Source organism: Cyanidioschyzon merolae, chromosome 5 (genome assembly GCF_000091205.1).
Source record: "Cyanidioschyzon merolae strain 10D DNA, chromosome 5, complete genome".
Lineage (NCBI taxonomy): Eukaryota > Rhodophyta > Bangiophyceae > Cyanidiales > Cyanidiaceae > Cyanidioschyzon > Cyanidioschyzon merolae.
In genome coordinates, this window is record NC_010131.1 from 494,895 (window position 1) to 514,716 (window position 19,822).

Genomic DNA, 19,822 nt, shown 5'->3' on the forward strand with positions numbered 1-19,822 from the left:
CACGCACGGCCGTCCTGCCGCATTGTACATAAAAATCCATTTCTATAGCAAAATAGATATAAAAAATCGTTTCGTACTAATTCCATTCGGTCCAGGGCGCGCTGCCTTGTTGGCCCTGCCCGGCAGGACCGCACCCGGGTCGCGCGAGATGCGCGCGTCACCGCGAGGGCCAGCGGCATCGCGCGCTGGACCACGGCCAGGGCGCTGCAGCGTCGTTGACTCTGGCTTCGCTGCGAGAGAGCCAAAAGGACACGCGATCGCGCTTGTGAAGCCAGCCAGTCGCCGCAAGCTGCCCATCTCGTGGCGGTCTCGGCACCAGCGCCGCCATGAAAACCGCCAGCAACAGTGCACACGTCCTACGGACACGACGCTGGCCAAAATGAGTTCGGAGCTCGATTCGGATCGGCAGATGACGCGTCGACAACGCTCGTGTGAAATCCGCCGCCATGCATTCTGTGGCTCTGATTCGCTCAAGAACAGCGCCGCAGGCTCACTCGCAGTTCTGTTGAGCGGCAGCGAGGTATCGAGATCAACAGATGCCGTCGATTGTCGAAAACAGAGGCCCGTCCGAGAGCATTTTGATAGATCCAGCCCAGCACAGGCTAGGTTTCACACGATCCTCCGCACGATCACAGAATTGCATTGGCTTTGTCGTTGTTATCGCTTGACAAGAAGAACGAGAGCCGCAAGTCTACGAAAGCTTTCGAACAAGTTGAATAGAAAACTGGACGAATACCCAATGCACCGCACTTTGCTGATCTTTGCTTTCTTTGTGGCGATCTTCGCCGTGGCGAGTGGAGCACAGGCCTGGACTACAACGCCACCTCCGGTAGTGTACCAGCAGCAGTGCCACGAGGAGACTACCAAACAGCCGATCAAGCAGACATACACTGTGTACGAGAACCAGGAATACACGGTGTACGAGCAACAGAAATATGAGGTCAAGGTTCCAATCACCAAGTACAAGAACGTGACCTACTACGAGCCGGTGAAGGAGGTGCGCTACAAGCAGTACGAGGTCAAAGTTCCGTACCAAGTGCAGAAGTTCAAGACGGAGACGTACTACGTGAAGGTGCCGTTCAAGGTTGTCAAATACAAGCTTGTGCCCTACACTGCATACAAGAACGTCTCCTACGAGGTGACTGAGTACCAGAAGGAGGAGCGTCAGAAGCAGATCCCGTACACGGTTACCGAGTACCGGACGGAGCAGAAGCAGCAGCCATACTACGTGACCATCCAGGAGCCGCATCAGAAACAGGTTGCATACACGGAGTACATCACCCAGCAGCGCACTCGGCAGATCCCAGTGAAGAAGGTGCGCAAGGTTCCAGTGCAGAAGACCCGCATCGAATACAAGATCATCAAGACCAACGTCTGCGTGAAGCAGCCTGTGAAGAAGACGCAGCAGCCCGTGAAGAAGAGCAGCTACTACTAAGAGACAACTTGATGGTACGCGTTACGTTTGTTGTGATTTTGAAGATGGTTGGGGTCGATTTGGAGTGTGTTGGTCTCTGGGGCAGTGGCGGAGGAAAATACTACTTGCTCCACTAGTGCGTGTGCATGGGGTTTTGGCTTGGAACGTGTAAAGGGCGTATATCAGGTATTCGATTTTTTTGGCATCGTCAAAACATTTGGCGTTTACCAGCGACACGCGTGCTCCATTCTCTATCCATGGGAGCCTGCATGGCTTGCGCGCGAGCCAAAGCGTGCATGGTCATTTCCGCGAAGCGCGCGACGCTCACGACCTCGAGTGTGAGTCCCAGCGATGCGTAGACGCACGGCATCGGCATGGCGGTGCATCACTGGCAGGTGCCGCACCTGCCAGCAGCGGCGAAACGTGCTGATTCACTGCTCGAACGATGCATTCGATGCTCGCTGCGCGACGGAGTCGTGGCCGCGGTATGTGATCTGGGCTTTATCCAGAGGGAACGCTGTGTCAATGCTGCCTTGGGCCCATCAGTTGCCCTGTGAACCACTTCGCCGGCAGCCTCTCCAGCAGCGGTCAACAGCAGACAGTGCGACTTTTCCCGTCTGCACGATAACGAGACCAGAGCCCGGTACCAGCGGCACGTTTCCATCAGCATTCCGACAACTCGAAGCGTTCTGTGCCAAAGTAGCGCTCCGCAAACCATCCGATACCCGGTACCACCAATCCCTGTTCGTTGACGCCGCGATCGACGGCGCTCACGACAAGGCGTACATTCGTCCATCCGTTGCCACATACCGCGGCGATAGCCTCGGGGCTGGCGATCAGCGACAGAACAATCATGTTACTTTGCATACACCCGATGCGTGCCAGATCCGTAAGCACCGTGTTTAACGTTGCACCAGTGTCCAGCACCGGAAGCAGAATAAGGAGTTTGCGACGCGCAACGCCTGGTGGATAGCGGTGAAACTCGATCATGCGATTTCCGTCTGCACTGGCGACGACAGCGACTTTTCCAATGCGAACCTCCCGGATGACTTCACGAACACCATGCTCCATGGCTTCACCCCCTGGGCTTACGCTGATTGCCGCTATTCTGTTTGAGAACGAAAACCCCTGATAAACCTCACCTGTAGGTGTCGTGACTCGTTTCGTTTGAAACGGCAGCATGTTCAGGGCCTCCTCCACTAAAAGGCGAATCATTCGGTCGACATAGAAGATGAACTGGTCCCTGGAAGCATCACAACGGCGGAAGCACGTATGCAGGGCGCGAACCTGGCCTGTCAGCGGCATCTCATGCAGGTTTGTGTACAACCGATTGAGTCCACGCTGTTCAAGTTTTACCGCGATATGTTTCACCAGCAGGTCGATGGCAATGACGTTCTCGACGCCGCGTTGTATAATGATGTCGGCAAGTCGTTTTTGTGGATTGATAAAGTTGTCCAGCGCTGGTTTCACAGTCTTCTCATACTGGGCAAGAACGGACTCGACTGATCGACCGCGCTGAACAACATCACGTTGGATACGTCGACACAAGCATACATCCGCATCTTCGTCGACGAAAACCTTTAAATGCAGCAGCTCTCTGACTTTCTCATGATAAAACGTCAAGATTCCCTCCAGAATCAACACTTCTGTACCGCTGGGGAGCGTGATCTCCGGTCCACAGCGCTGGTGCGTCACGTAGTCGTAGCTCTGAAGGGACACGCTCTTGCCCAGCGCCAGCTCCTTGATCGCCGCAGCGCAGGACTCAAAGTCAAACGCATTTGGCGAATCAAAGTCGTACTCTAGCGGATCGCAACCCGGCGGTAGGCCGTGGTAGAACGAGTCCAAGCAGAGCAGCGCGCACTGGTGAGACCCGATCGCAGACACGATCCGCTCCACAACAGAGGATTTACCCGCAGCGGAGGGCCCTGCCACGCCAATAACAAAGAGCATTTGGGCATGAAGGCCTGCAGATCTCGAGGCGGTCGCTGGTGCGGTAGCACTGCGAACCAGTGCTGCAGGGTGGAACGCTTCGCGCGCCCCGGCGTGCGACGCTAACGGTAGCGCAGAGGCGCTGCTCAGGCGGCGCTGTGCGACTGTGTAAGTGTGCGCTTGCTATCTATAAATCTATATCTATATCTATATGGGAACGCAAAGATGCAGTCAGTGGAACCCAAAATTGTCCCATAACCATTTAAAATAACTGAATATCCACGTGCAGATATCTCCTGGCCTTTCCCGACCGGCGCCCTGCTGTCGGCTTTAGTTCCTCCTTGTGTATCTCGACCCTGAGAGGCTATTCCATAAAGTTCGATCGTGTCAGCTCCGTGGGTCCCGTCTTCTGCACTACGAATCTTCAACTATTACTTGCGGCATTGAAGTCGGGGTTTACGAACTCCATACGTGTCTTGCCATTGGTTGTGCACATGAATGCGACGAGTCCTCGAACTCGTGCCTTGTGTGCAATTTGGGGCTCTGTCAGATCGTCCAGCTTTCCTACCTCCGAAGCGCTCCGCAGCTTTTCCTGCGTCTCGACACTCTCAAGTATGATCCCTAGTACATCCCTTAATATTCCGAAATGAACTCACTTCTCTACGTCCCTAGGTGAGGACCTTACTGGATGTGTAGGACTCGCGGAGGAAAGACGACATGTGCCTCTGTGTGTCATCATGCTGAAATCTGCAGTGATTCACCCAGTGGAGCGATGATTACTTTTCACGATAGAAAACACTCCCTCAATTGGGTTGAACTGTGGAGCGTACATAGGAATGAAAAGCAGTACCAACTCAATAGAATCGACAAAAGCTCGAACGCAAAAAGAATGGTTAAACACTAACTTGTCCAGTTGAAGGACGTTGCCAGACGTCGGGGGAAGAATAAAGCCCCATCAACTGAAAAACAAACCGACATCCCTGTGTTTCATATCCACTGTGACTTTTCAGGAACAATATAGTTGAAATTTCGGTGCAAGATGGCCGATGAATGACCTCGCCATGTTTTTTTATTCAACTGTACCTCTGTGTTTTCAGGGCAATACGAACAAGAAGTTGAGAAACGGAGACGCTCGTGGTGGCTAGTATCGTCGCTTTTGGTTTCCGCTGGGTGTTCAACGGTTCGTTTTCTATCATTGGCTGCTAGCAGTCTATGACAATACAGGATTTTGGCGCAGAGCGCATCTACTTGTTTCTTTCAGTGTTCCTGAAACATCCGAGTACGGTGGTATGACGAATATGAAGGAGGAATACAATCCTCCTTCTACTATTCAGTAAAGAATTTGAATCTTTCAGGCAACTCTTTGACGATCTATAAGGTATACTACATCGTGATTTCGAACTCCTGTCCTACACCGCAGCTGTGATGGTACAGCATTGAGTTGAAATACTAGAAAAAGGAGCTGATTCGCCAACACCGGCATACACACTGCAGGTCATGAATATTCATACCCTTACCCAGGGCAGCCTTGGGATATTTTCCATGCAGTGGCTTCGGTTTTCTCTTTATTATATTCGGCATTAAACACGCCGGTCTCTTCCCTGTCTCTACCTCAGATGACACAAGTCGAGGGATGCTGGCGGCAGCGTTCGCGTCCCGATTTCGCTACTTTCTGCTGCTATCGACCCATTTGATGCACGGGCAGAAGTTGCAATTCATGCATCGATTGCAATGCTCGTCTTCTTATTGTACTGCGTCGGGGCTCCCTCCGCATCGACGACTGTATACAGTTGCCAGGTGTTCCCATATGCCCGCCTCATCTTCTCCAAAATCCGCTTTATGGCTCAAGAAGGCTGGCCTCATCGCTCAGTGCATGCTGTTGCTAGGCGCAGAAGACTCACCTCGATGTACTCCCCCGTATACACGTTCGGCAGCATACCATATAAATATGGGCTTCTTCTAGAAGATCCCCTCGGCGAGTACGTCGCCCGCTGCACATGCAAGCACCTCGTGCCGCTTTCGATAAAACAGATGTGTTAGGCGATTTTGCCTACGATGGCACAAGTACCCGACGAGAAAATCCAGACTGGAGAACAAGCCCAGAATTTTCGATCCATCTACGTACCAGTCACGCAAAGCGATGACATGCACTCCACCGGAAGTGATTCCTAGCGTGTCTGAAGTCTGAGACCCGCCCCCTTTCCACATACCAACAGAAGAGAGCGGAGGCGCTGGAAGCGTATCACACGAGCGGGATCATGCTGCCGTCCAATGCCGTTTTATCTGCAGCCACAAAGAGATGGAGTTTGTCTTTCGACCGGAATCGATTCGTAGACGAGCGCTGTGCAGTGTACGTTCACCATGAGCCTTGTAAATATGTCGTCGAGTGACGGCTTCGAGTCTTCGTTCTTCTTCAATCCAGCGGCGCGAATCGCTGCGCCAATGCGTTTCTTTGAAATGGGAAAATCGAAAACTTGAACAATGCATGATACGAGCCTGCTACGCATAAGGAATGAGGCACCACATCCGAAAACGTTCGGAAAATACATCTCAAGGCGGGAACACATCAAGCAGCGCAGAGTTCCTGTTTCATCCGTCACGGAGTTTCGACACACTGCGCTGTCATGGGTGCGCACCGGCCGCTGTTATTCCAAAATGCACACAGGCGTTCCGAGCCGCAGCGCCGGCCCTGAGCCCTTTTGAAAGCTTGACAAGCGACCAGCGCTTCTGCACCTCGGGGAAACAGAAGCGCGGAACCTGGTACCGTGCGCGTCGGTGGACGCAGCGCGTCCACAAGAGCCTGGTGGACGGCGGCGTTTCGTCGAGTTTGCAGGACGGGAAGCTCCTGGGTCCTGCCTATGGGAGCCAGGCACCTGACCTGTGCTACTAGCTCGGTACGTGTGTTGTTCAGGTTTCCTGTAGCGGCGAATCGCGTACCTGCTGGCCATGCGACACCACGGTAAGGAGTGGAGGTTGAGGTACGAATGGCAGCCGGTGCACCGAGCTGAACGACACGTAGTCGCGAACCGTTGGCTCTGGTTGCGTACTCGAAAGATTGCGTTTCTCGTGCTACTACTTCCACTACTTGTAATGCTTTACTCTGTTTCGCCCAAGGCGCCGCTTCAAAGACACAGCGCTTCCACACTGACGAGCTACACGAGAACACACCGTGCTGACGAGGTTTGGCCAACACCCGCGCCAGGCGAGGATTCCACCGGGGAGGGTATCACGCTCATCACCAGCGTGCCTGCGAGCGGTGCTTGGCGCCATGCCGGGCGGTTGAGCGACGTATTTCAAGAAGCAATCTCAAGCTGGCTGCGCTTCGCTTCTCGCATCGTCTTGATCGCTGATCGCGCCGACTTCTGTCACGACTTAGCGACCAGCCTCCCGAAGCATGTTCTTTGTGTGACGCATCGTTGCTCGGGCGCCCGTGGTATCCCCATCGTTCCTTGTCTCGTAGCTACCGGTCTTGCAAACACGAACACTGAGGTTATCATGTACACAAACTTCGATATTGCGTTTTCGGGGTTGGTAAGGGAATTAATTCAAGCGGCGAGGCAGCAGATGGGTTCCTTTGCTGTATTCGGCCGTCGATACGACCGGAACTTGTCTCCAGGAGCGTCCGATAACGAGGAGCTGCACGCTGCTTGGGGTCTCGATTACTTCATCTGCAGGAAGCAGGACTTTCCTGTACAAAGTATGCCACCATTTGTTATTGGCAATTGGCGCTGGGACAACTGGCTGGCTGACTATTTTATTCGGCATCCGCAGATTGCCGACATCGACGCGACTGCCGTGATTCGGGCTTTGCATCTGAGCGGCGCGCCGCACGTGCCTGCTGCAGAACGGGATGGTGCGGTCTACAACGAAGGTTTAGTACCGCGCGTGGACTCTGGGGATTTTCGTGACCTAGGGCGCAGCGACAATTCCAACTGGATTGCCTATGCGTATCCGACTGCGTTTGTTTTTTGTCATCGACGCCCTGATCCTGTTACACTAGCACAATTCTGTCGGGTGACTCGACGCGATCGCGACTGTGAGTCAAGACAGTATCTTGGTGACCTTCGAGTGACCGCCTGACCCTATTCGCGATCAGCGTAGATTCGGATGCGAAGACAGGTCGTCGCCAATGCGACTCGCCCTCTATCCGACGCCGGCTAACGTATCGGAAAGCCGTGCTGTCTCTGTATGGTGTCGGCATCGGAGCTTCCGGCGCTGTGCTGGTGGCTCACTGCAGACTCCGCACTCGGAGTATCTTATGAACGATCGATCTTCTCTTGAGGGAAGTTTTGGTGGTGGTTCCCGCAACGCGCAATTCTTGTGTAAAATCATGGCTGCTTCAATAGATGCATATAACCTTCGCCCACATTGGTATGATTCGCTAGTTTCCACGATCCTACACAATAGAAAGACCAATCTGAACAGCGGCAGATCGATCACAACAAACTGCGTTTCCACCAGACCTAGATGAAACGCGTCCGCTCAGCTGTCTCGGAGACGTATCCTTAAGTTAAGGTCTCTTATGATTGTCCTTATCGAGACCAGCCTTTGAGGGCATTTTATGCGACTGTATCCTTTCTGGTGCTCTTATCTCCGGTTTCAATACGCCGGACGCTTCTTTCCCTGCAGCTCCGTTGCAGACCGTCGAAGCCTGTGGGGTGCAGCCGGAACGTCCTTATTTCGCTCTGCATGGCTATTGTCGATGCGGTTCGTGTACGGGTGGAAGCTGCGCCTTGCGGTTCGTTTGCAACATGATCCTCTTCCTAAACAGCTTCCGCGTGTTCTTCGCAGCGTTTGCTTGTAGCAGATCTCGAGTTTTATAATGTGACCATTAGTATCTCCTCCATACACTGCACTGCGACGCCTAGAGGCTCGCTTTGCTGGCGTGTACGTGCCCTTGACGTGCTCGGGAGACGTCGCTCGATACCCTCCTCCGTTTCCGCGCCCGGTGCCGTACTCGCCGTTCACGAGCATCGTCTAGGAGGTTCCCTCGACGAGGGCGCTGTCAGCTGCATGTGCAAGCGCGCACTGCTGCCTTCAGAGGAGGTTTTTCGGAACGCGATGTTCGCTGTGATGAAATACGTACCTGAAGAGAAAGTCAGGCTGGAGAAGAAGCTGAGAGATCTCGATCCGTGTACATCCCTGACCCGCGCAGAGCGGTACCGGACTCTGCACTACAAGCGATACCTGCGATGATGCAGTTGCAAACGCATGACCCGCTTTGGTGCAAATAGGAGACACACGGGAGCCTCCGGGAGCATACCCCCATGAGAGGTATCAAGCTGCTACCGAGTGCTGCTTCGTCGATTGCCTCAAACGTAGGATTGCCTGTCTTTCGATGTAAATAGGATGTTTCCTGTGAGGGATTCAGTTCTGTCTCGAAAAGGGCCGCAGATCGTGCCGCCAATTGGCATCATCGAGCCTGTTTTGCCCGTCATTGCACCAGCACGAATAGCAGTGTCCATGAGCTCCCTCGGAGCGGAAACTTCAAAAACTTGAAGCATGCGTGATTCGCGCAAGCTCTGTATGAGGAAACGAGGCGTATGGGTGACTGTACGTAGGAATTGTCGGGATGGTATCGATAATGTAAGAAACCTCTGTTCGCGGGCGTGACGATTCCCAACCGAAAAAGTGCATCGGAGAAGCCCCTCTACAAAAAACTACCCATAGCGCCAAGACCCACGCACAAAAGATCCCAACTCATAATCACTACATCTCTAATCTCGAGGCCTTGTCGCCCCTAATCCCTGTAGAAATATCGAAAAGCACAACCTGATCGAGCAGTTCCCTATTCCGTGTTCACCGAACGCTGGTTCAGAGACACACCCCCGAGGTCGCTCATGTCGCGCCTCGCAGCGCGACGCTCGCCCGATGCGCGATCCCGCTGCCGCTCGCCGACGTCTCGTAGGGGGCGTCGACGGGGTTGCGGCACTGCTCAGCGTCAGACTGCCGAAAAGGCCGAAGCACATACACGACCTATGTTTTTGCTGCCTAGTGGAACGCTCGAGACGGTGTTTTGTGGTAGGCGAGCGTATACTTCGCGTCCGAAACGCTTTTTTTCTTTGAAGGCTGTGGAAGCGTCCGGTCAGGAAACGGCCTCGAGTTCAAGTGCTGCGGGCGAGCGTGCACAAGCCATGCAACCGCTTCTGGTGCGCGCGATACGGCATGAGCAGGTTGAACGACCGCCTATTTGGCTCATGCGTCAGGCTGGCCGCCACATGAACGCATACCGTGAACTGTGCAAGCGACATCCGTCGTTTCGGGAACGCTCCGAGGTCGCCGCGCTGTCAACAGAGATCTCGTTACAGCCGTATCGTGCGTATCACCCGGATGCGGTGATTATGTTCTCGGATATCCTGACACCGTTGCCAGGAATGGGCATAACCTTTGATATACCGGAGCGTGGACCAGTGGTTAGTCCACCTGTGCGGAGCTACGATGACTTGCAGCGCTTCCGTGAGATGGATCCATACAAGTCGACGCCTTTTGTTCGAGAGACGCTGCAGACGCTGCGGCGTGTGGTTGAACCCGAGGTTGCAGTGCTTGGATTTGTAGGGGCTCCTTGGACGCTGCTCACATATTGCATTGAGGGCGGCTCGAGCCAGACATATTCGCAGATCAAGAAAGTAGCGTTCACCGAGCCAGCTCTGCTTCATGAGCTGCTTGCGAGAGTCACGGACAATTTGGCGATTTATGCGAACTTTCAGATCGAATGCGGTGCTGATGCAATTCAGATCTTTGACTCTTGGGCAGGGCAGTTAGCTCCATCGGATTTTGACGAGTTCGCGGGTCCGTATCTGAACCGGCTCGTCAGAGAGGTGAAAGCGTCGCACCCTGAGACGCCGCTGATTCTTTACATTAATCAAGGCTCACATCTGCTGGAGCGCATGCGGGAGACTGGAGTCGATGTCGTCTCCGTTGACTGGACCATCGATATTGGGGAGGCTCGGTCACGGCTGGGCCCGCGCGTAGCCGTCCAAGGCAACATGGATCCAGCATGTTTGCTCGGGTCGCGAGAACTCATTCAACGGCGAGCTTACGAGATCATTACCAAGGCTGGGAAAACAGGACATATCATGAATCTTGGCCACGGGGTGCTCCCGGAGACTCCCGAGGAGAACGTACTCGAATTCTTTCGTCTCGTTCGTGGGTATCGCTATGATGAGCACTAGTACGACAAGTGCCGGCCTCGGTTCGGGTCGGCGTCTGGGAGCATCCCTCATCCGAGCATAGAGCAGATAAAGGTTGCTGCACGGAGGGCAGGTTTCCGAACCCTTTGTCAGCAGTCGTATTCTGGCGTTTGAAATGGAGATGACATTGAGAACGTGGGAAGCCGACGCTGCCTCGTCGACAAGCAGTGTCGCACTGCGATGTTGCGCATGGCCTGAAGACTCGTCCAGAGCGCCCGCTTGATCGAGTGCGGCGGGGTCTTGGTATCGTTGACACAGCATGCCATGAAACGCGGAAGACGAGAAACCGCATTCCGTTGACAGCGCATCACAAACTTGTGTTTACAGGGTGCGATATGGGCTCGTTCACGCGTCGAAGCTACCGTTAATATGACAGCAACCTTAAGAGGTTTCAAGAACGAGCCTCATGCAATAGAATCGATTGCATCTGCTGCATCTGCGGGTACTTCCAGCTGTCTACGGCGGATGACCGAGTTTTGAATGCGTCTACATGCGTCCTTGACGGGCTCAGACACGCGGTTGCCGAAAAGTGACCAACGAGCGATACCTCTGCAAGCGGATCACCCGTCCATTCGTGTATTTGAATGAGGGCTTCGGTGGCACAAGGACTCGCTTACCCATTGCCTGCTCTCCAAGTGGACAGGGCTCCAAGTGTATGCACCACGAGGTCGCTAGAGCGCAGCGCAGCACGTGACTCGCTCTCGACCAGAGATACCCTCAAACGCAACCGCATGGATGAAACAAGTGCGTATCGGATTCCTGGCTTTGACAAAGCATGCAGGCATCGTTACAGGAATAGTCTCTAGCGTTCCAGTAGAGCGCTCGCAGCATATGCTACATGCACCGAGGCACCCAGGAATCCATCAGCTGTACGACTGGACGCGAACAGCCTGTCACTGGCATGCCGGGCGATACGTACCGCGAAGCAGGTGGTGCAGCCTCCTCAAACTGGGATCCACCCGCAGTCCATCTCCCAAGACGTAGCTGTGGCATTTCTTAGCGTTATTGCCCCGATCATGATACTCGTAGATGATCGGATTTACGTGCGTGAGAGCCTAAGCCATGTCTCTAGTGCGCACGTTCTCTCCAGACGCTTACGCGCTTCTGGGAATGCTAATAGTTGATGCAGCACCTGATCGACCAGCGGTTGCAGGCGATCTCGAAATCTAAGGGCGAAGGTTTTGCGTCCCACAAGATATGAATAAAGACGATGGCGTCTCAAAATAGCGTAAAAAGGATCCGAGGTGTCGTTACCTTCAAGAAGAAGCTGCAGCAGAAATTCGTGAACGCGCTCTTCCGGTGAATAGATCATCTCATGGACACCGGGGAGTTCCTCCATGAGCGACCAGCACGGACGCAGTAGCGTTACCTTCCAAGCGAACTTGAACAAATCATGGTTACCGTTTGTGACAATCTCTGCTAACGAGGCGAAGAGCGCACATTGGATACGGGGTAGCCTCTGATATGGCTGTGTGATGGACGAGCGCAGGACATCCAACACCGCCTGGACGAGACGGCGCTCACGAAGTTCCACTGCAACCGGCACAAGCCGATAAAACGTTGCCAGAATATCGTAGGCTTTGTGGCGGATCTCGTTCTGCTCCACAGCCAGCATGAAAAGGACCGATCGGAGCGCACCACTTTGAATAAAGTCGCGAGCGTCTCCGATGCGGGAATCGTAAAGCGCATCCAAATGGCGAGCATCCGGCGCTAGCACCTGCAGTACCTGCTGGCCTGCACGTGGTACGACCATAGCATTTTCCACGGATACTGGACTTGCCTCAGCAGGTGCTGGTGGTGGCGATGTGGTCTCAGAACCCGACCGCATGATCGCCATGCAGGCCTTGATATGCTTGAGACAATACTCCAGGTAGGGATCGCTGGTGCTCCGAACGCGTCGCTCGACTGCAATCCACAACGGCGATAGTTGAAAGCTCGTTTCACCCGGAGCCTGGCTGTGCAAAGCATCATCAAGAATGGCATAGGGCTTGCAAGTTGCTTCAGTGATGATGCGCTCAAACAGCGCTCTCGTGGACGGCGCAGCAAAACGCAGCAAATCTAACCAAAGGCTCGCTTCCAGCGAACACGTTTCGCCTGAGTGTGGATTACGCAGCAGGCCGTATTCGTTCAGGTATTGCAGGAAAAAGGCGTACAGCGGGGCTCTTGGAAGCGCCCTCAACTCGAAGAGATCCTGCAACCGGGTCGCTAGACGGATGCTCCGGTTCTGGGAGAACATTGCTCCGAGCGTTCGTACGAGTTCAGCGCCTGTGAACGAACAAGCGTAAGTGATTGTTTCTGGTGCCTTTGGTATGATCTTTGTGAGGTCGAGACCAGACTGAAAAATCTGCTCAGGGCGCTTCTCGATGCACAGGCGGAGAAGACGCAAGCCGCGCGCAAGCCGGAGCGAACCGAGGGTATTGGAAGCTCGCATCGCCTCTTGTCGGATATAGTCAATCAGCACGGTTAATGACGGGATTGTCTTGCCTCCGTTTTCAAGTGCTGCAATCCACGCATTGCAAGTCACAAAGTCTAGTCGCATATTCTGCGGCAATGAGAATGCTGCTGTACATGTACATTGCCGCAGCGCAGCGATCGCAAGGGCAACTTGCTCGCTTTTCCAGATCGATTGGCTTTGGTTGGTATCCTGGAGCGCTGACTCCGACGTAAGCGCTTTGAGAAATGCCAAAGACATTTCGGGGCCACCTGCTTGTAACATGCTTTGAGCGAGGCGAAGCTTGACGGAACTGGAAAGATTTTCGCGTGCGAGATATTGCGCTAGGGAGCGCTGGTCTCGAGTTTGCGCGATGATCTTGATCAGACCTGCTCGGTGTTGCTCGCCTCTTACGAACTCAACGATGCTAAGGAGGCTACCAAGCATACGACCGCTGTTGAGCCAGGTTGCCGTGCGGAGTACTCGAAGGAGTCGTCCTATATCATTGGCGCCTTGGCGAAACCGGATTCGTTGGAGCACCTGCCGAAGGAGTACTGCATACAGCTCTCGTAGGTCCGGGGCGAACGTATTCGAAGCGAGAGCGCTCGCGTCGAGCCACTGCAAAAGCGACTTTTCCAATGTTGTGGTTCTTTTCTCCAGTTCGGAGAGGCGCCTTCGCTTTCGTTGCTGTCTCTGGCGCTGCTTTTGCAAAAGCTGAACCAGCAAGTCGCGGTTTGGTTGCACCGTCAAAAACGTTTCCCGTGCGTAACCGCTGCCGAAGCGGGCAACGGCAGCGAGAAGGCGAAGGGCACTCATCGTCAGAGCTGCCTGTTCGGATCGCAGAAACCCCTGCAGTACAGCGCGGTACTCCGTTAGCAGCGCCTGTGCTAACCCCTGAAAATCGACCGACTTCGCTTCTACTTCCGGCGATGTGGAGTGTTGGGTTCGATCATCTGCATTTGGAGTCAGAAGCGTTGCCAGCTGTGTTGCTGCTAAGGCTGCTTGACTGGGGTTAGCACTCACCAGTGCCGAAAGTAGGGTGCCCGCAGATGGCTGAGCATTTTCGTCTGCAACCTTCGCTGACTCGTGCCCTCGATGCATCTGGTTTGCACCAGCACCTTGGACTCCAAAGTCAGGTATCCCTGAGGTCATTGTCCAGGCCTTCAACGCCGTTCTAAGTCGAAGGACGGCAGTGTACAGTAGTGGCGAGAGGCCCGCCCTAGACAAGAAGTTTCCAATTGATGTGCAGACGCCTCCCAGTTTTCCTCGACCGCCCACCCATTACTGCTTCCAACTTTTTCTCATACAGTTCGACATAAAGAGGTTGTCCAATAAAATTTCATCTTGTCCACTCTGGAGGTTTCGTCTCCAGCACCGAACATTTCCTGAGACTGATTTTTTTCCATTGCCAAAACGTTTACTCAGGCCAGCGTTCTCCGATTATGCGCATTTTTCTTTTCCTACTTTTTTTGTTTTATTTTTTCAGTGCGCGGTGAAGTATCCGTCAACCCCCTACCTCCATGTTACATTACCCATACTTCATCTCGGATATTCTGGTCGTTTCGTACGTCCTATTGTGTGTGCCTAGTGCCTGCCGAAAGCGACCGCAATGGCGCGTATAGCACCGGTGCGGTCGCTGCACGGAGACAGAACGGCGTTGCCGTACCACAAAGGGTGTCGACTTGAGGCGTGGTATCGATGGTGTCCCTGTTGTCTCGTCTTTTGGGGTCGCAAGTTTCATCCACTCCGTCGCGATACCGTCGACGCCAGGTGTTTTGCGGTTGCTTGAGCATAGCAGGGTCTGAACATATTCAGTCCAGAAGATTGGGTCGTTCCATTCCGGTACCGATTCGAGGCGCAGTAGTTCTGCGGCATACTGGTGCCAATAGATTCGGTTTTGGCAGTGCCCAGTTGCGTCTTCATGCAGCTCTGGCCCGTGGTCCGTCCAGGCCTCATTCACTGAGGCACTCTCCGTCCTCAGCTCTTCCTCATAAACGATTGGTGTGAGCCCCAAGCACTTTTTTGGTGGGTCAAGTCTCGATCGGATGTAGCGCCAAGTCTCATCTTCGTTGATGCTCTCTAGCATAGATTTCGCCAGGGAGGCGATTTTGCGGTTTCGATCCTCTCGTTTGTCTTCTCTGGAAAGTTTCTTCTTTCTTTTGATAGCTTCCTCATGTTGCGCCTGTAGCGCCGGTAGCGCTGCCTTCGCTTCCTTGTCTCCGGCGTTGGCGCGTATGGCGGTGCGGTTGACGATCTTGTTGAGTCGGTGGCATTCATCAATCCGAGTTTTGGTATGTCGTTTCAGGTACTGAGGTTTGCAACTGTTGCATTCTGGTGCAAGCAGTCCCAGTTCTCTGGCAATCTTCTGATTCCCATCTACAAACTCGCGTGCCAGTTGGTCTACGGATTTGCATGCACGGCTTTTCGGATCTTCAGCGCTGTGAGTAGGTGACTTGGCTTGGCGGCAGCTTTCTTGAGTTCCCGCTGGGGGTGCCCTTTCGGGGGATGACTTGTGATGGGCTCGCTGGAGCTCCCGCCTGTAGGCTCGTTCGGGAGTTCTTCTTTCTATTCTTCTGTTTTTTTTCTTGCTGGTCTACTTCTTCTTCGGGCTCTTTCCTGAGCTGCTTTCTCTGGTTATTTTGCATTTAGGTGGATCATGAGGTTTCTGTATCTCCTTCTCCGTACCTCGTTGGGTCTCTTTTCCTATTGTAGAATCCTCGACTTCTATCAGCTCTTCGTTATAGTACTGGTGATTCGATATCTCGTCGTCCAGTGTCGAGGCTACACCCCAGATATTACAAGTTGTGAGACCTATCGAGTCATAGCACATAAGGGAATAGGAGTAGCGCTGCGGTACTCCGCAGATACGTCGTCGATTTAGACGCACCCTCCACGGGGTTTTTGAGCGCACATGCCACCAGCGCCTCCTGCATTCCAGTCGTTCATAGAATGCTTGCCGCTGCGCGAAGTTAGCATCAGAAGTACATTAGTCAAGGTCGATTCGAATGCGACCTTTATCTTGCCGGACGCGTGAAGCTACCCTCAACCACTGGGGATACTCTACGAACCACCCTTTCAGCAGCTTCGTATCCGCTCCCCAAACACATAGGCGGATAAGTCGCATATTCCAGCTTCAACCGCGAACATGCTGCCAGCCGTCTTCCAAAATATCCGCCGATATTTCTTCCAAAGTTTAGATAGGTACCAACGAAGGAGGTAAAACTGAGCCCGAGTTCAAGGATGGATCCAGGCCTCACGCCCGAACCTGCAGCGTTGTTTCGGGAGCAGCAGATGACTGCTCAGAACTCTCGTCAATATTTTCTGCTGCTACTGCCTGCGCCCCTCTGTTCGTTGCAGTCAAGGTCCCTGGCGTGGGCTTCCTTCCCCGTCGCCCGAACACCCCGCGTTGACTCACTTTCAGAGCTCCTCTGGAAAAGCTAGACCGCCAAGGCGAACGTGGGGTGTGGGGCTTTAAGATAGTTGTTCTTTGATAAATAGTTTGCGACTAGTTTCCTTTTTTTTTGACAAGTCAACCCCGCATCATCGGATGCAATGCTGAGGAGCTCTGGACCGCTCGATCGTCGCCTTACCATAATATTTTGGGATGGACAGAGCTGTGTTTGCAGGGAAATCGCCCGCTTTTAGGCTCTTTCCGGTTATTCAGTTGTGCTCACGAGCTCTGCCCAAAGCACTATGAAACGCGGGGTTCGCATCGCGCGGTGAGCTGAATTGGTGATTGATGAACTGCTTGCGGGGCCTTGACAGGGTAGCGAGTGTGGAACGCAAACTTTTGGCTGGATGACCTTCAGCGATTGAAAGCGTCATCAAGTTTGCAGTTGTCCATGGCAAAGTGCTTCACGAAGCCGCTCTTTTTGACAGCTTTGTGACCACAACGTCGAAGCAGGAACCCACAGTACCGGACCTGATCGACAATAGCGACTGGTCCGTGGTGCGACTGCTCATCCGACCCGATGTCGGTGCGAAGAACCTGCGCCAGCATGGCATCCTCGATCCGGGTCTTTTGCCGTGGAACATAGAACCTGCACCGCACGCCATACCGCACGAACGTTCGCTCTGGTCTCGCCTGTGGATGTTGCTCGTTATGGGCGCGCACGAGTCTGGTCTGGATCGTGCAAGGCTCCAAAGTCTGTACGAGCAACTCGTCGCTACGAATGAGGACGAAACTGAGAAGCTAGCGGCTTCCGGGCATAGCACGGGGCTTGTCGCTTCTGAATGGGCACGATTTCTGGCACCCTTTGACTTTGGATACCGACTTGTTGCACTACAACGTGAGTCGAAACGCGTTGCTGCTGCGCTTACGCGAGCACTCTATGGAATCGATACCTCCGGTGCATCGGAACACGATCCGCTCTGGGCAGTTGAGCACAGGGTACTGCCGGTTCCCGTAACAGATCGCTTGCTCTTCTGTGAGATGCGCTTTCTCCTGGTTTTGGCGTTGTCTAGGCGCCTATGGATGCGGCTGGAGCGCGTTGACCCACTTGGACAAGAGAACCCATTTCCAAGAGACGCTGAGATCATCGAGCGTGTGGAGGATCTTGCGCGTCAGTCGCGTGAGCGTCTAGCGCTATTGGCGGAGCGTTCACCCGAAGCCTTGAACGCGGGAAAGCAGGAGGCGCATGACTGTATTGAAGACTTGCGTACCAAAGAGACGCGCGCTGCGGAACAGGTAGCAGGCTTTGCGCAAGCGCTTGGAGATGCGGCGCTACTGGAGAAGGTCTGGCACGCTCTAGTGGACGAGATCGCGCAGAATCGTCAGCTCAATCACGCCCTTCTACAGACACTTTGCCAATGGGTGTTGATGCTCATCGGTGCTGATACCGAGGTACCGTCTAGTGCCTCGTGTAGCGATGAATGAATGCACTGGATGTTTTGCTTTAGCTGAGGATGCTTGCGAACGCAGGTAGCAATGCTTGTCCGTGTTCACTGGTGCTTGCCGTTGGGTATGCGTACCTTCATAGATGCCTGGGTTCATTTCAGGTTTCAGTGGATGAAAAAGGATTTGTATCTTTGTTGACAGATGCTTGCGCTTGCGTATGCACACAGTCGTAGATGCGTCGGTACGTTTATTCGCCTGTGGTTGGATTGCGTAAGTTCGCATGTCCAGTGATGTACTTGTTATAGATGACGAGTGTGACTGCCCTGTTTGGGCATATGGGCCATTGCAATGATAGGCCTGAGGACCGATACTAACCAGAGCTGGTCGACTAGATCGGTTCATATCCCAGAAGCAAGGCTTACGCACGGACACGGCATCGTTGTCGATGAACGGTCACTTGCTTCCGAAGCATTGGCGTGGGAGCATTCGCACCGAAGCGCACTGGGCATGCTCAGTTGCTTGGAGAGGCGTTTGATCTGTGCACCTATTCGGCTCTTTGAGCAACGTTGCTATCTTGCATACAAATCGGGTCTGAGACCATCTCAAGAAGCACCATGTAGCATCTAGGCTGAAGATGAGAGAAAGGCTTCACTGAGCGCTCCTCATGCGGTACGCCGCGTACATGCAACACCTGTATTCCACGTCTGCAAGAGATGACTTTAACGGAACGGGTTCGGGTTGAGCAAGGCATGTAGATGCAGACAAAGTGCCTCTGGCACTTGATGCAGGTTCGCGTGCACCGTTCTTTATACCCGAGCGGATCTTGCGTGCTTCGAAAAGTGCTGATAGCGGCTACCCAATGAAGAGAAACGTTCATGCTCACAGTCGATGACACCAATGGAGCGACTTTTGCCGTTTTCAGTGTCACGGCTACCGTCCGATCGCTCCTGGATCGTGACTAGAATGCGTTGTTTTGTGAATATCGGATCCGAGACGAGCCGCATCTGTGGTGCAGTGGTGCAGGGCAGTGAATATCATCGTGTACTCGTGCGCGTCAGCTGTCGAGACAGCGGCATTGATGACGCTATTGAAGAGGCATTTATCCGATGCCAGCCAGTGCATTCAAGCTGCTGGATTTGAGCACTGCGGAGTCCTCGTCGCTACCATCATTCCCGTCTGAGCCCTGTCTTGGCACGCAGTGAACACGCGTCGTGCTCTTGTATAAACGCACCAGCGCATGGACCAGAGCACGAATAAACGCTCTTCGTTCACATCCGAGTCGTGCCTGTGAATGTACAGTGCACTCAGGCGGTGCTCTCGTGGCGCACGATTCACTCCCGGTGCGCTGTTGTCGTTCATGCGACGAGTGCGGGCGAGCGTGCAGACATCGCTCTGCGCTGGGGTTGTGCAGGGCACTGACCTGGATCAGGAACGCTTGACGCTAGATTGCTCGGAAGCACAGCGCAGCCTCGAACGAGCAAATCGATAAGGATGCTTCGAGCGCGACGGTCAACTCGTCTCGATCTGGTTATGCGAGCCGTCGGGGATACAGCTCGCGTGCTCATGTAAGCGATACTATCCAGATCGTCTTTTCTCCAGCTGGGGAGCCGCTGGTATCATGCACCACAGTCTGAGCGCGGGCTCAAACACGTCTGTGTATTGCTCTGCCCCAGGGTTACGCTCTGTGCAATTCGATCCCATGCGATGCAGTACCAAAGACGACTAGCATGCGAAAGTACGCTGAGGCTGGAATCTATTCGTATCACGCCTGGACGCTGCTGCCCGTCGCTCTGCCCAGCGGAAAGCGCAGCATTCGACGATACGCTCGACGATCTCCGGATCGTGGCCCGTGCAACGTACAGCGCGTAGCGGCTGTGCGGCTTTTCTCAAGGGTATGGATCGCTGCACGGTGATGAGAGCAACAGCGCCTTCACAGTTTGACAGAGTCAAATCCAGACAGTGCTGACGGTAATTTGCGTCTGAGGCAGCGATCAAACACCAAGGCTCGCCACACTACCGCT

General features: G+C 53.8%; 6 protein-coding genes across 6 annotated transcripts; 4 read left to right on the top strand and 2 right to left on the bottom strand.

The window, feature by feature from the left end:
• Nucleotides 1-148: 148 nt before the first annotated feature.
• Nucleotides 149-1,435, top strand: CYME_CME191C (hypothetical protein; the record flags this gene model as incomplete). The annotated part of the gene is made up of 1 exon (XM_005535623.1): nucleotides 149-1,435. The coding sequence occupies one exon, from the start codon at nucleotides 149-151 to the stop codon at nucleotides 1,433-1,435; it is 1,287 nt and encodes a 428-aa protein (XP_005535680.1).
• A 642-nt stretch (nucleotides 1,436-2,077) lies between these two features.
• CYME_CME192C (uridine kinase) lies at nucleotides 2,078-3,364 on the bottom strand (the record flags this gene model as incomplete). The annotated part of the gene is made up of 1 exon (XM_005535624.1): nucleotides 2,078-3,364. The coding sequence occupies one exon, from the start codon at nucleotides 3,362-3,364 to the stop codon at nucleotides 2,078-2,080; it is 1,287 nt and encodes a 428-aa protein (XP_005535681.1).
• A 2,925-nt stretch (nucleotides 3,365-6,289) lies between these two features.
• CYME_CME193C (hypothetical protein) lies at nucleotides 6,290-7,423 on the top strand (the record flags this gene model as incomplete). The annotated part of the gene is made up of 1 exon (XM_005535625.1): nucleotides 6,290-7,423. One exon carries the CDS (start codon nucleotides 6,290-6,292, stop codon nucleotides 7,421-7,423), a length of 1,134 nt encoding a protein of 377 aa, XP_005535682.1.
• Nucleotides 7,424-9,183: 1,760 nt separating this feature from the next.
• CYME_CME194C (uroporphyrinogen decarboxylase) lies at nucleotides 9,184-10,515 on the top strand (the record flags this gene model as incomplete). The annotated part of the gene is made up of 1 exon (XM_005535626.1): nucleotides 9,184-10,515. The coding sequence occupies one exon, from the start codon at nucleotides 9,184-9,186 to the stop codon at nucleotides 10,513-10,515; it is 1,332 nt and encodes a 443-aa protein (XP_005535683.1).
• Nucleotides 10,516-11,572: 1,057 nt separating this feature from the next.
• CYME_CME195C (hypothetical protein) lies at nucleotides 11,573-14,116 on the bottom strand (the record flags this gene model as incomplete). The annotated part of the gene is made up of 1 exon (XM_005535627.1): nucleotides 11,573-14,116. One exon carries the CDS (start codon nucleotides 14,114-14,116, stop codon nucleotides 11,573-11,575), a length of 2,544 nt encoding a protein of 847 aa, XP_005535684.1.
• Nucleotides 14,117-17,054: 2,938 nt separating this feature from the next.
• CYME_CME196C (hypothetical protein) lies at nucleotides 17,055-17,840 on the top strand (the record flags this gene model as incomplete). Its single annotated transcript, XM_005535628.1, has 1 exon — nucleotides 17,055-17,840. The coding sequence occupies one exon, from the start codon at nucleotides 17,055-17,057 to the stop codon at nucleotides 17,838-17,840; it is 786 nt and encodes a 261-aa protein (XP_005535685.1).
• Between the last annotated feature and the right edge of the window lie 1,982 nt (nucleotides 17,841-19,822).